The following is a 15798-nucleotide window of genomic DNA, read 5'->3' as shown; positions in this document are numbered from 1 at the left end:
ATAGTATAAATTATTCATAATTTCAATTTTTTATATTATAATTTTATTCTTCCTCACTTCTTGTTCTTATATCTAATGTAAATGGCTTAGGGGTGACTCTTGATCCATAATGATGTCTATTCATCATATCATTTCAATTCCAAAGTTAAATTTTCAGTAACTAATGATACTGTTCATACTTGGTATTTTCCTAAGATTAAGATTATTATCCACTCCATCATTATTTTATTTCTTTGCAACACTTTTTTCTTCCATCTCCTCTTCTTCATCCTTCTTCAATTGCACCCATCTTGGTGCACTTAGTACCTTCCTTGGAACATTTGTCTCTCTTTCTTTAGATTACATATTACATATTTTGGGCTTGGTCCCTTCCTCTCTTTTATGTTTCCTTTCTCTATCTTAGTTTTTATTTTCTTTCCAAGTTTTCCAATATTCTTATCCATTGTTGTCTTAATTAAATCTCTTATTTCTCTTGCACTTTTTCTATCTCTTTTTCCCTTGTAATTTTTCTCCATAATTCCTCAGTCTTCATGCTAGTCCACAGTTATATATATATATATATATATATATATATATATATATATATATATATATATATTGTTGAATCCTTTCAGGGATACCCTCATATCCATTTTTCCATCCCTTAATTGCCCACCTCCCTTTTATAGTCGTGGCCCTTAGGGCCTACTAACGCCACTTGCTTGCAACTTTTTCTTTCTTCTTATTCGTTCTTATGCTTTGTAGTTTATTTATTATTCTCTACAAAGTCTTGGAAAAAGGACCAATATTGTCAAGAGAAATGAGGCTTTTCAATTTAAAGATTTGTACCCCATATCTCTAATGTAATCTACTTATACCCCAAAGTATCCTTATGATAATAGAAATGAATATTTGTGATAACAAGATTACGTGATTGGGCAATGTGTACTATTCTAACAATACAAAGAAACATCCACATGCTTTTTATATTATGTTAAAACATCATACAAAAGATAGGTCTTATTTTTTGCTCTATTCCATCTTATCTTTTATATATCTCTTCCATATCTCTAACACATGATATACAATATATAATTTATGATTTACACTATATATATATATATACATATGTATGTACATATGTACATATGTATGTATATATATACATACATATGTACACACACACACACACACACACACACACACACACACACACACACATATATATATATATATGTATGTATGTATGTATGTATGTATGTATGTATGTATGTGCATACATATATATGTAGATATATATGTATATACATATATATGTAGATATATATGTATATATACATATATATGTATATACATATATATGTAGATATATATGTATATATACATATATATGTATATACATATATATGTAGATATATATGTATATATACATATATATGTATATACATATATATGTAGATATATATGTATATACATATATATGTATATATATATATATATATATATATATATATATATATATATATATGTATGTATGTATGTATTTTTGTGTATATAGATATATATGTATAAGTGTGTGTGTGTGTGTGTGTGTGACAAGTAACATGACTCTTAGGGATATCTAGTGACACATTGCTTCATAGAACCTTTGTGGTAGCTTTTTGTAGAATTTAACTTCTAATTATGGAGGTCCCTTAACATGATAACAATTATATATTAAAATAAAAAATGCCTAGTAAGGGATTATAGGTGGATTCACATCCACAAGAAGCATAATGAAGTTGTTAATTGAAATTAACAAACGTAGTCACAAGGCCTAAACCTAGCTCATAATTACCATTGAAATGAAAGCTATTAAGTCATGTGAAACAATACATTATTGAAATAATATAGAAAGAAACCTTAATTTCTTAAAGAAAAAATTGTGTCGAAAGAAGAACATGTGTGTCTATAACCATACACCATTAATTTGTAATTATATTTTTCAAGCCCTTACATTCCATAAGTTGTACTCATTAGGTAAGGGAGTGAAGACATATTTCCATGTAATGCAAAAATATTTTTTTTGGCTCAATACTACATTAGTTATATAGGGAGAAGGCATCAAATTGCATCTTGTCTTAGGAACATATTTTCCTCCCTTCACATCTATAACACCCTACTCAGGAACCCAAGAGAAAAAAACCTAACATGTAACAATGTTTACCTAACTATTTTTAAAAAATTAAACAACATCAAGATAACATTAATGCGGAAGCAATATGAACATACACATCAAATACATATAAGCAATTAGAAATATAGTTTCAATTCCTCAAGGGTTCCTTCACGATGAGTTACGTTAAGAAATTTATAATAATTAGTTTGAGTTTCAAGTACAATGTCACCTAAACATAAAGAAATAACAAATACATAATCTCATAAGCAAATGCGCAAGTACAAATAATACAATGAAGGTACACCCATTAAATGACATCCACTGCACATGTTGTAGGGTATGTGAGAATAGATACAAGTACATCAACAAAAAAAACATAAATACATCAACTGAATTGAAGTCTCCAAGATAGAAATAATAATGATAAAGGTACATTTGTTGCAACAAACATCCAACAACTGGCAATGTGAGGGGGGCCCAAATGGTAAGAAGACACTACCTCTCGACCGTGTGGTTACCTAGTTAGGGCTTCCAGTCCCATTGCGCAATGAAGATAATGAATGATCCACGTACGACTAATTAATCATGGAACATTCCAAGGCAAGGAATACCTAATATCCAAAAATACGTCAAAGGTAACACATACTACTCAAGAAGATAAGATACTCCAAAAGAAAGAGCACTCAATCCAATACCAACATTGCATAAAAAAACATCATACATATACCAAGAATAGATCGAATCACCAAAATCATAAGATAAAGTCAACAAAAGATATCCACTTCAAGTCAAGAACCTCGTGTCAAAAGTACATCATCCATGAATCACCAATCACCATCAGTGAAAGTAAATAACCACATTAAACACATCCAACAATAAGTACACCACCAAAGGTACAAACAAAATCTATAGAGGAGACTCATGCTATATTCTAAGGAGTATCATCACATGGTCAAACTACTTGAGTTACCCTAGATTGGTCTCTCAATAGACCCCAAACCCTTAAGCGTTGAGTTACCCTAGACTGGTACTCTAAACCTCGGACCCTCAATGTGACACATGTGGAACCAGAAAACCCTCTCAAGAAGATGAAGAAAACTAGTCATAATGTCATCCCATTCGCATCCTTAGTCTATACAAGCACTCAAGGCATAAGCGAGGCAATATTTCTAACTTATCTTTTCAGTGTATTTCCCCAAAATATTAATTACTATATTATCACTTATTACATAACTTACTATAGGTTACCTTGACATTGACCCTTTTGGGTCACAGACCCCTACTACAAGCCACTCCCAAAGACATGTACCTAAATAACCTCTCCTAAGCACATAAAACACAATTGTGTCCCATACTACAACATCCATAATGATCAAACTTGGTTCCTCAACAAGCAACTCCAAAAACAAGTTGGTTCTCCCACCCCAAGTAAACATAAATGCTCCACAAAGTAAATCTCATAAAAGAAAATTTCAAATTATAACACAAGCTCATCATGATATTCAGAATAGAGAAATATCATAAAAGAAAACACAATGACACCATCTGGTGTACGTCCTAGTTGGCCAAATCTAAACAACTCATAGGAAAAATAATCATCATGAAAGATTGACATAAGACTACAAGTAAATATCAAAAGAAAACACAGATAATCAAGTCATGTAGTTACAAGTCACCTTTTAATGCACCGACTCATATATATGGTCTCTAGATTAAATAATGCATGTTGAAACCAATGTATTTTAAATACCAAACTTTATTAAAAAACAATGATACTTAAATTTTAATGTATACTTCTAAGAGTAGAATAGATATTTTTAGAAAATCATAATAAATTAATATAAACTAATTTCTTTATTTAATCGAATACCAATAAATTAAAATTTAATCCTCTAAGATATAATACAATACAATATTATCCTTAATAATATTATTAATAATAACTAAATGACAAAACTAATTACCAATTACTAATTTACTAAAACAAAAATTAATATATTTTAAATAATGTTAAAACTAATTAAAAATGTTAAACTTTTTAATTAAAAAAATTATTAATAATTTTTTTTAAAAATAATTTTTAATTCCCCAAAAATAGGGTCGTGCCTTAGAGGCACTCTACCAATGGCAGACATGCGTTGCCATAGGCAAATAGACGTATGTTGCCAAAGGCAGTCGTGCACTGCCAATGGTAGTCGTGCACTGCCTTGTGGCAACCACACACTACCTTTTGGCAATCAGTGTGGGAGGGAGGGGTAAAACCCCCACAAAATATATATTTTTATTTTATTGCATTGTTTTATTATTATTATTTTTTTAAACTTGTTTTTATATAGTTATTTTTAATTATATTTTTTGAGAAATCTACAGGTATATACCTGGAGGTCGAACTTTTCGAGCCAACAAAATATTTTTAAAAAAAAATAAAGAGATTTAAATCAAATAAAAAACTCAATCTAATCAAACCTTGGCCTCAAAATTCATTCTCTCTAACATTTTCTTTTATAGAAACAATTACAAATTATAATTTCATTCATGTAGATCTAGGAAAATAGTGAGAATGACAAACAAAATTCAAGCACCCAATCAAACATGAAGCAAACAGGTCTTTTTAATGAAATATCCAATTTCAGGTTTCAAACCCTACCTCAGGCTGATGCTAACAATTTGATAGCCTGATGAAAATTTCTACTACGAGCAAAATCCTTCAAGCCACGAAAATTCCCTTATCTTCCAAATTCCAGAGTTGCTCTCCAAGACCTGTATGTCCAATAATAACCCAAACAACCCTCTAATATAGAATTCTAATTCTCTTTTACGGTTTCTATCTCCACCAGCTCTAAAATTGAAATTATTTTAATTAATTATTCTTTTCATGCACACTTAATCCACTTTTAAATAAAAATAATCTTTTATTATTTATTTAATTTATTTCTCCATTTTTCTTTTAAAGTAATTTCATAAAAAGACATTTATTTATTATTTAATTAATAAAGATAACTTAAGTGCATTATTTAAATGCTACTAATTTTAAATCTTTAGTAATTAAATAATAATGCTACACCATAATTAAAGTTTAATATTTAATATTTAATTTTCAAATCTTTTTAACGTAGTTTTCTAAAATTAGGACTATTAAATTAAATCTTTCAATTTAACTAAAAATCTATTTAATCAAAATAATTCCAAAAATGCAAGATCGTCCTATTTTAATATTTTTCCACTTTTTAAATTAAATAACATTTGATAAATCAATATCAATTAGGCAAGAGCCTACAACGCATTGGTAAAATTGCGAGCTTCTCATCGAGGAGGTCTTGAGTTCAAATCTACTCAAGATTAACACAAAATAATAATTAAATAATAAAAAGAATAATAAATAATCTATGCTTAAGCCAATTATCTATAAAAAAATCATTGATTGATCCAAGAATCATAAATAACTAGTTTATCATACAATTCACCAAGTCAACCCTCAAGAAGTGCATATGGGAAATCAACCAAAGCAAGAATCAAACCACATACACACAAAAGAATCGCGAGTTTTAAAAGGGTAGATAGTTTGTTATGAGTCCTCCTTGTAGGACAAGAATTTTGGCTATGTCTAGGATTTGACCTGATCATTATCTTCTCATTCTCACCGTTTTGAGTATTGTAATAAGGCACACCCATCTTGGAAATTTAGGGAAGTTGATGCCTAGTACCTGCATTCTGCATAAAATACGACATGTACATGCATATAAATATATCTAAACTAAATAAGCAATGGCAAGGAGTGGGACATTGTGTAGATCCCGACTAGCAGGGGACTATGACTCCCTCCCTTAACCACATCAAACACGTCAAACAAAAGATAAAACAAACACACACACCATACATGCAAGTAAGGGGTAAGTATCATAATAATCACAAGTCAAACATCAAATGCTCAGATATAACAATGCATCATTATGAATATGAAATAGTCATCATTAAAAATATCATCAGACATCATTATGAAAGACATCACATTTATTAATTATGAATCATTTGAAACATCATTACTGCACCAATAACCATAATCATTAAACAACAAATGAAATATAGTAAGCTAAGTAATCATCGTTGATATATCTCTAATCCAAGTCATGAAATAATATCCTATCATTATAAATCAAATATCTCTAAAACTAACAAAAGCATGAAAAATAGGCCTAAAAGACTTTGACAATCCAAACATAAAAGCAAACTATGGGTGGGCACATTACAACATCCCAAGGTATGCCAAAAGAGCATCAAACTTCCTCAATTTGTGATGTAATCAAGACTCTTATGCACAATGAAAGAATCTACAAATTAGGGCTTGGAAACCTTTTTAACAAATTCATTGATAAGCTAAGAAAGATTCAACTTATTCAACCTACTAAATCTCATTTGATGTGGTTGAGAAAATACATGTTAGTAAATTTTTTGTTGGCATTAGGACTTGTATTTCTAGCTTTGGTGATGCTAGGATTTAATAATTGAGAATTATAGGTCCCATTATGATTATTTTTGTGATTCTTGATGGTAATCATACTTCAATTGTGTTAACTACTTAATGACTTAGAGATTGGCTTAGACACGGGAGGAGTAAGAGAGTAGTCTCTAGATTTGTGCTTAGAGGGTTAGTATCAAAAGTAGATGTTGGGTAGATTGATATACATGATGCATTGTGTATGGAGCATTCCGTCAATCTATATATCAACATTTTCTTTTAAATCATCATGAAAGGTCAATTTCTACATATAATAAATACATTATGGTTCAGTTGAATAAGAAAAAAAGTGTACAACACACACAACTCTTACAAGAGAGGAGGAAATCTAGTGATGAAAAGGCCCACATAATAGGGACAAATTGGGAAATAATGGCCCTTGTTACCACAAAGCAAAAGCAATGAGCTACATGTGTATCAAAGCTATGAGAAAGTATTGTATTTTCATGGTTAACTTTTTGCAAAGCATTTGTAAAGAAAATAGGGAAGAAACCTTTATTTAAGTTCTAAATGCAATCAAGTCTAACACAATGTGGAGCCCATCTAATGTTAATTTGACTATGAAGCATGTCTTCAAATGGTACTTAGTCAACAAAATAGCTAGCAAGCACGAATTGTTTGAACATTTACAATATCAAAATCAAGTACTATAAGGGCAACACCTAAAGGGCCTGTGGACAACATTTTGAATAGAAGACTTTCAATACAAATTCTCATAACACCTTTCTTCATTAGTGTTATGACATACTCAGATTTCTACCAATTTGACAATAAAAATTAAAATGAAATATTTAAATACCATTGAGAAGCATAATAAATACCTATAAAAATGGAAATTACCACAACAAAATATTATTTTAAAATAAAAATAAACATTCAAACAAAAACCATACCTTCTGCCTGATACAACCTCCACAAGTGCATGTAATCGATTACAGATAATTTACTTTAATTATTGTTTTGTTTGATTTAATTGTTTTAAGTTTTAACCAACCAAGATATTTATTTAATGGCCTGATTTACCCATTACAACTTACATTAGAAATTATTATTAACAAAACTTCGGAGTACCACCTGCAGCAACTGAAAAATCTCGTAAACAATAATGATGCCCTAACTATGCTTGCCTTACAGTACACGTCTATTTCCTCCATAAGTATGAAGTCGGCATTACTAAATAATAATAATAATAATAATTGGAACATATCCAATCACAACCACGTAGAACAAAAAAATTGCCAGCATTATATGGGCCAAGTCAATGAGGACCAGCCCATCATTCATACTTCAATCCCAAGCCAATTCAATAGCCACAATAATTAACCAAAATTAATCAGCACAATACTTCAACAACAACAGCAATAATGAAAATTTGCATCTTTAATACTTACCCACGGAAAGGGTCTTTATTATCAGTTGAAGACAAAACAACAAAACAATGAGAAATGCCATGGCTTTGACTTGGTAGATATAGGAGAATTAGTCTTTTCCTTCAGGACAGGAACGGTTCTTGGACGGTTACCTTCTGTCAGAAAAGAAGATTTCAGAATGAATTTAAGAGCAGGATTCTGGTGATGTTGGAAGAGGTAATTTAATTGTTGCAGTTCCGTTCGTGAATTGATAAAAATGCACACGCCAGGAAGGACTCCTTCATTTGGGCTTCGCAAGAGCTCTTCGAAGGCCACTACAGAATCCTCTGATGTTTCAGGGGTATCTTCATATCCAGATCAAATTGATGGGTCTGCGAGGAAGAGGCATGGCATGATATCATCTGCAGCCAGAGGAGTTGTGGGTGTTTTCAGCACATGTTTTATAGTTAAGAAAGAAGAAGATGGGTATGCCTTCAAGGAGATATCAAGTAAGTACAATTTATTGTAAGTTGCCAGGGTGCTTTTAAAAGATGGATTTGGGTTTGTAAGCGTGTAACGTCTGCTGACTATAAATTCATACAAAACTTGCAAAAACAAAATAGACCCAATAGAAGTTTCAGTTTTCAGAGTAGAAAATACCCCAATTTCTGTTCAAGTGCTTCGAGTCTATTGCTCTTTGAAGTGAGAAGGAAAATTAGAGACTTGCTTGTCATAGAACATTAGAGACCTGCAAGATTCAAAACCCCCTACACGATCTCTTTAATTAGGTATAATGGACCGTAGAAATGTCGTGTCTTTGATACAGACATGCTTCAAAGCCTGTTTTTCTTTTCTAGACCTTGCTAACAAGAAACGATTGATGTAGTACGGAGATTTTGATTTCGCGCTAGTCTGGCTGAGGGCTCAAGAAATAGGCGGCATTTCTTGTTAGGACACCTAAATTTAAATCGAGGTTGTGGATAAATTCTCTAATAGGGTGAGTAAGCACTTGTCAGAAGTAGCCATAGAACAGACAATTGGTGAACTGGGGATTCCACTTTTTTTTTTAAATATTGTAACAATGCGAGATTTGAACTTAAGACCAAAAAGGAGGCTTCCCCAATTCACCGCCAGACTGCGGGTGGGATACCACCTAATTGGTAGAAGGTTCGTCGTTGCCTACAAACGTATGGATCACTGAAGTTACCTATGCGTAAGGGAAAGAGGGTTTTCCATATCTGATGGAATTTACGACATTGCTAGTACTGCATTTATAAGGCTTACCCAATTATGACTTTTTTATTTTCTTGCTACTATAATTGGGCAAAATTTTACGGCATTGCCGTTACTGTAGGATTGAGCTCGAGGATTCAAATACATTTGGAAAAAATTGGGTTTCTTATTTGTGTTTTCTAGCAATTTTTTCTCACAATGATAAAGCTCTCATTTGCGCATTTGAGAGAAGTTTGATCTGTGTCGTATTTTTTTCTGAGAAACCATAGCTCCCAATTTGGTCATGGATAAGCTATTTTCCAAAAAATAGGAGCCTTTTGACCAAATGAAGGTCTTGCATATCAAATTTAATCCGTGATGTCAAATGACAAATATACAGCTAGGCTGTGCTGTATGGAACTGATAACACATCCCTGAATTGATTGGGTAGATAGACTTGAGATTGAAATGTGGTGCCTCTTTTAACTTCGGCTAGTTTGGCTAGGGTAATCATTTGTCACTTGAAGAGCAGTGCCATGTTTTCCTTCTAAATTATGTAAAATTAAAAGATTAACGATTAGAAGGTAAACATCAAACTTTTACTTTTGGAAAACCCTGAATGCGAGTTATGGTTGAAAATCAATAATTTTTTTGATCTTTCTGCATAAATTGGAAAACGAGACCCAGAGACTTCAAACTTAACCCTTTCTAGGACAGGCATACTTCATTTTCACCCAGATTTTGTTAGTCTTCATTTTTTCATGTACTACTACCAGGTAGGCAGCACTCTGCTTTGCGGGTTTTTGATCTTTTCAGGGTATTTAATTTGGGTCACTGTCTGCTCAGCTTCATTTCATTCACTGACTCTTCTTTATCTATCCGGTTGCAGTGAGCTCAAATACAACAGGCACAGATCGAAGTGGAAATCTTAGTATGGGCTCGCGGAAAAGTAACAGCTATGGGATTTCAGACAATCAGATCAGTAAACCTGGATCTATGACATTTACCATGACTGATCTTAGCAAGGCTACAGGAAACTTCAGTCCTAACAACAAGATTGGTCAAGGAGGTTTTGGTACAGTGTATAAAGGCAAGCTCAAGGATGGAACTCTTGTAGCCATTAAACGTGCTAAAAAGGTGTGTACAGAACTTTTTAATTTCTCTTTGCGCTGAAATCACTACAACAAAATTGATTGTGTGTATTGTTAATTACAATTCGTAGTGAAGTTTGCATTAGAACTGTGTCTGGAGCAGGTTCTAATGGTACTGAGGCAATTATCCAACTGATGAACAAATTGGAAGTTATCTTAGTGAACTTGAAAATCGTTGCATCCCAAAGTTTAAAATCTCTGATGATCTGTTAAAACTGGTGGCAGAATATATATGACAAACATCTCTCTATTGAATTTCAAAGTGAGATTCAAACACTCTCTAGTGTGGAACACCTCAACCTGGTCAGATTACTTGGCTACCTAGAACACGAGCAGGAACGAATACTTGTGGTTGAATATGTACCAAATGGAACTCTACGGGAGCATCTGGACTGTAAGTTATTTACTTAGTGTTTTGTACTCCTCTAGGAGGATTGATGTCAGAAATAACTACAATACAAATAACCTAAGTTTGAATTTTAGTATTCAAACTAGATCATAGCCTTGAAAGTTTGAGCAACATCTCAAATATTTATGAAAATTGGTGAACTCAATTTCAATAATGATTTGAGTGAAAAGTTGCCTCTAACAACTAGATTGAGCATACTCTGTCTGAAATGATTAAAATATTTGCGAACCTGAAAATAGTGAGAATTTTGCTTTGCAAGGATGCGTGCTTATGGAAAGAAAAAATTCAAGTACATGAAACTAATTCATGGTGAGTGACATGCAGGTCTGCATGGAACCGTGCTTGACTTGGCTACAAGGTTAGATATTGCTATCGATGTGGCTCATGCAGTGACTTATCTTCACATGTATACAGGTTTGATTCAATGGCTTATTGTTTATGCCATTTTGTTCCTTCATTTTGCTTAATTTGTAAAACTGTTAACTCCACATATACCTGAGCAAGAATCTGAATTAAGTGCAACAAATATAAACGAAATTTAAACATGACGACTTTGGCATTCTTGAAGTTAAGGAACATGTCTGTTTTGTCACTGCAATTCTGTTAGTCTTTCATTGGAAAGAAAACACCGAACACAAGATTTTGAAACCTACATCATAATTCATGTTCTTTTGTTCCTTTATGAAAAATTTCACTTATATCCCATAGTTAGATTAAAAAAGTTAATCCGACCTTTGACTTTTATCTGTTGCAGATCAACCTATCATTCACAGAGACATTAAATCCTCCAATATTTTGCTGACAGAAAATTTCAGGGCTAAAGTAGCAGATTTTGGCTTTTCTCGCCTTGCTCCAACAGATATTGGTGCAACTCATGTTTCTACACAAGTCAAAGGGACAGCAGGTTATCTAGATCCAGAGTATCTTAAAACCTACCAACTTACACACAAAAGTGATGTTTATTCATTCGGTGTCTTGCTAGTTGAAATTATAACTGGGAGACGACCAATAGAGCAGAAGAGGGAGCTCAGAGAGCGGATAACTGCACGCTGGGTAAGTCAAAATACCTCCTATTCAAGTCATTTTTGTAGCATTGACAGTTTGGCATGAATTGCCATAATATTGGATATCAATTCACATAGTTGCATATTTTAGTAAATTGAGATAAGGAACACAACAGGAATGTTTATGACAAAATGCTCATTTCTGTTTGCAACCTGCAATAATTTGAAAAAATAAACAAGATTCTCATTATCCATATGCTTTGGTAATATAGGGATGGGACACGAGCTATATAATGAAATCTCAAGTAATGTTCCGATTTCTTTGGCATATTTATAGATTATAATATATATTGCACAAGCAACAAGCTACATTTTTTTTAAACAACATATATTTATCTTTGAAATTCAAACCTCCGCTATATTAAAGCCAAAAGTTACCATGATCTTTACTTTCCATTGCATCAAGCACGGTTTGTTATATGCTCTAATCATTTTATACATTATTAACTTTCCACTATGAATTTTTAGTGAAGGAAAGAGAAAGAACTGCAATGTGGTAACAGAATAATTAGGATTTCAATGTGTAATATGGCAGGTATTGGTGAGAATTGTCAATCAGTTATGATTTACATTTTTGGTGGTTCTAGCTTTTTGTTAAAAACTAGAGTAGCTAAATTCTGCAGAAAAATCTTGTGCATTCAAATGCAGATTTGGGAGCTCACAAAGATCAAACATGCAAATGATTACCTAGAAAGAAATTAATGAACAAAATTCAACTTGCATTAAGGATATAAACTATGAAATAGAGATATTAAATGCACAATCTTCAACTTGCATAGATATCAACCATGAAATGAAGACGTTTGCTGCATTAACTCTAAATTTATTGTTGAATATTCTTCGAATTATAGTTTTATTTCAAATTTCATATTTTGAAGAACTTGTTTGATTTTGAATATTCAGTTGAATTTATCTTGCCTTTAAATACAGATATATAAACTATCAGTGTTGGAGCTCTATTTCTCATGACAGATTTTGAAATTTTGATCACTTCATGTATAAATCTTTCAGGCTCTGAAGAAATTTCTGGATGGAGATGCCATATTAACGTTAGATCCAAAAATAAACAGAAACCCTGCAGCAAACTTGGTGATAGAGAAAGTTCTAGAATTAGCATTCCAATGCTCTGCTCCTTCTAAACTGGATAGACCAACCATGCAAAGGACTGCAGAAATTCTTTGGAATATTAGAAAAGATTATCGGGAATTATTAGCTTCAAATGGTGAAGATGGTCGACTTCTTCCACATCCTCCTGATAAAGCCATGGAAGAAGAATCATCCTGTGACATGAAGGAAATCATTCAAAAGATTGAAGCTCTTCGATTCTGAAACAAACAAATGCCAAGATTGATTCTTCAACATTTACAGTCATCTTTATGCATCGCCTTATGGAAATCTTTGGTAGAAAAACAAGCTCCCTGAGAATCAATGGACATGGCTTAGTTGTGGCAAACTCCCAGGCAAGCATCAACTAGATAAATGTGTTTCCATGCTTGCCTTGCACAAAACTTGGGCATAGCAAGGTGAGAGTCCTATATTGTGTGCCATATATCTGTAACAAGCTTTGCCAATCGAGAGAGCTTTGAGGTATAATAGCCTGGATTGTGTTAGCGACCTCTATCTCATTAATGGTAACATTGCTCAGCGGTACATTTTGCGATTTGTTAGTTCCTTTGTGTCCCGGGTTTTTATGATTGTATTGCTTGCTCAATTAAGTGTTATTGACCTACTTGTAGCACATCCCAGGTGTTCATTCCAGGCTAATACCTCCTCCTTTGTTATCATTCCAGGCTAATACCTTCTCATTTGTTGGTCTTTATGTTAGAAGCCATGAGAATATTTTGCCTACCAGCAATAACCTTTTGTATTCTCTAGTTGTGGGTCTTGACCTTTTTTTGAGAGGGCTTTGTTAATCAGCTCAGGGGATTTGAAGATATCAGTATTAGCAAATCAAACCTATATCTTTCTTGCTTGTAGAAATCCCTTGTCGAGTAATGTATAAAGCTCCTGTGTACATTTCAGACAACTTCTATTCAATTTTATATGACATGTAATGGGAAGCCTCTGGTATTTCTTATCATAGCGTGTTATGATCAATTTTGGGTTACCACTAGTGGTTCTTTTCCTGAAAATTGTGGAATTTATGAACAATGCAATGATTATTTCTGCTTTACTCGCAATAGATTATTAATCTCTAGTTGTGGGTCTTGCCATTCTTTTTGAGAGGGCTTTATTTATCAGCTCAGGGAACTTGAAGATATCAGTGTTAAGCAAATCAAAGCCTATAACTCTTGCTTGGAGGAATCCCTTGTCAAGGGTAATGTATAAAGCTCCTGTGATCTTCTCAGACAACTTCTATTCAATTATATATGACATGTACTGCGAAGCCTCAGGTATTTTCTTATCATAGCGTGTTACGAGTAATTTTGGGTTACACTAGTATGGTTCTCCTGAAAATTATGGAATGTAAAACAATGCAATGATTAATTTTGCCTTGCTGGCAATAGATTATTAACCTTTTAGAAAAAGAGCTGTGACTTTTTTGAAGAAAAACATTTCAATAAATCTTATACTATGGTTTTTTTTGCTTTATGAGAACTCCTGTCCGGTAAAATAGATTCTGATGGATCTCCCCCTTGTTTATCCATGTAAATCGATTTGCAATGACAACTTATGTAGTAATATTCAATTCCACTTATTTCCAAATTATACTTGAGGTGGACGGCCGTTGGCCTCCCTCTGGTTTTTTCCTCTATATGCTGTAATTATCAAATATTATTAAACTTATGCTATTGAAAGCTGGTATATATGGTTCTAGTTTTACGTAATCGCAATCAAAGTCTCTGAACTGTTTTCACTTTGCTCACTTTGATCTATAGTTAGGACTCAGCAAAAAGCATAAATCACTAAATTAAAAGACTGATCGAAACATTTACCATGTCAAGCGTTCATTATTCCTGCATATTTTTAGTAAATATATACATGCAGGTTAGATAAGGAACTTATGTTTGTCATCCTGCCTAAAAACTGGGCATACAATTTTGTTTTTCTTAACATGAATATGCACCCTGGCAAGACTTTTTGCACTTTTAAATCAAATTAAAGATAAGAATCCGCTTACCCATTTGGGGCAGCCTGAATCTTACAGAAGCGACTAAAACTCTATGCAAAATGACACTGAATTTGAATTAAAAAACCTCAAATTTGCAAAGCACACTTTTCTTTAATCTAATTTCTTGTGGTTTAACAGCAATGAAGATACATCATAAAGATTTAACCATTGAAATATTAATGTGTACTCTTAGTTACTTTATTGAATCTTTCAACATTATACTTAACGAGTCACTGGAAACTCTAAAAATTACCTCAAACCCAAAAATCCATAATCCTGCTGCCTGCAATCTCCAAAAACCTCTGCTCTTCGAATATTAAAAATAATTTGCCAGCGCAACTCTATCATGTATTAAATACTCTTGTGACTTAATATTGTACCTATGATTTATGATATGTTCTTTTAGATTTTTATAAATTGCAATGTTAAATATTAATTGAAGGATTGGTGTAAGAATTTGCTTAAGGGCAAAATTCACTCAAGAACCAAGAACTCAAACACAAGCACACAGTAGACCAAAGAAGGATATGATCAATTAATCAGAGTATGTCCGAATACATTGCTCTGTTCAGAATCTGATATCCATGCATCATTCAGAGTACACTAGGAGTGCCTGATTATAAAGGCAACAGGAGAACTTCTAGAATGCATAGAAGTTAGCACCATGAAGTGTCAAACAACCAAGCACATGTCCACCAGATATGGATTATCCTCCATTAAGCACAGAAGTAAGTGCGGTGATGAGAGGATAAGCCTAGAAGAGTGGAACACGCAAAACAGTGTTGTAGACACCATGTGCTCAAATAAAGGTGCAGACTCCTGTGTTGTCAACATGACAAATCACAAGG

General features: G+C 32.8%; 1 protein-coding gene and 1 long non-coding RNA gene across 5 annotated transcripts in view; one reads left to right on the top strand and one right to left on the bottom strand.

Annotated features, from left to right (window-relative positions):
- The window catches only part of LOC149544261 (uncharacterized), a 182091-nt gene that overhangs the window by 9556 nt on the left and 156737 nt on the right, over window positions 1-15798 (bottom strand). The window lies entirely within an intron of this gene.
- LOC149544262 (calmodulin-binding receptor-like cytoplasmic kinase 2) lies at window positions 7969-13918 on the top strand. Of its 2 annotated transcripts, none has more exons than XM_089798753.1 (6): window positions 7969-8511; window positions 10104-10351; window positions 10591-10759; window positions 11099-11188; window positions 11529-11827; window positions 12850-13918. In XM_089798753.1, exons 1-6 carry the CDS (start codon window positions 8280-8282, stop codon window positions 13165-13167), a joined length of 1356 nt encoding a protein of 451 aa, XP_089654879.1. In that variant the 5' UTR covers window positions 7969-8279; the 3' UTR covers window positions 13168-13918. The 2 variants fall into 2 exon arrangements, with proteins under 2 accessions (XP_089654879.1, XP_089654880.1); XM_089798754.1 differs by having other exon boundaries at window positions 8073-8511; window positions 11580-11827.

This window comes from Cupressus sempervirens, chromosome 8 (genome assembly GCF_028749045.1).
Source record: "Cupressus sempervirens isolate cs-2001-9-10 chromosome 8, ASM2874904v1, whole genome shotgun sequence".
NCBI lineage: Eukaryota > Viridiplantae > Streptophyta > Pinopsida > Cupressales > Cupressaceae > Cupressus > Cupressus sempervirens.
The sequence above is the reverse complement of the archived record's forward strand: the minus strand, read 5'-3'. Positions and strand labels throughout refer to the sequence as shown.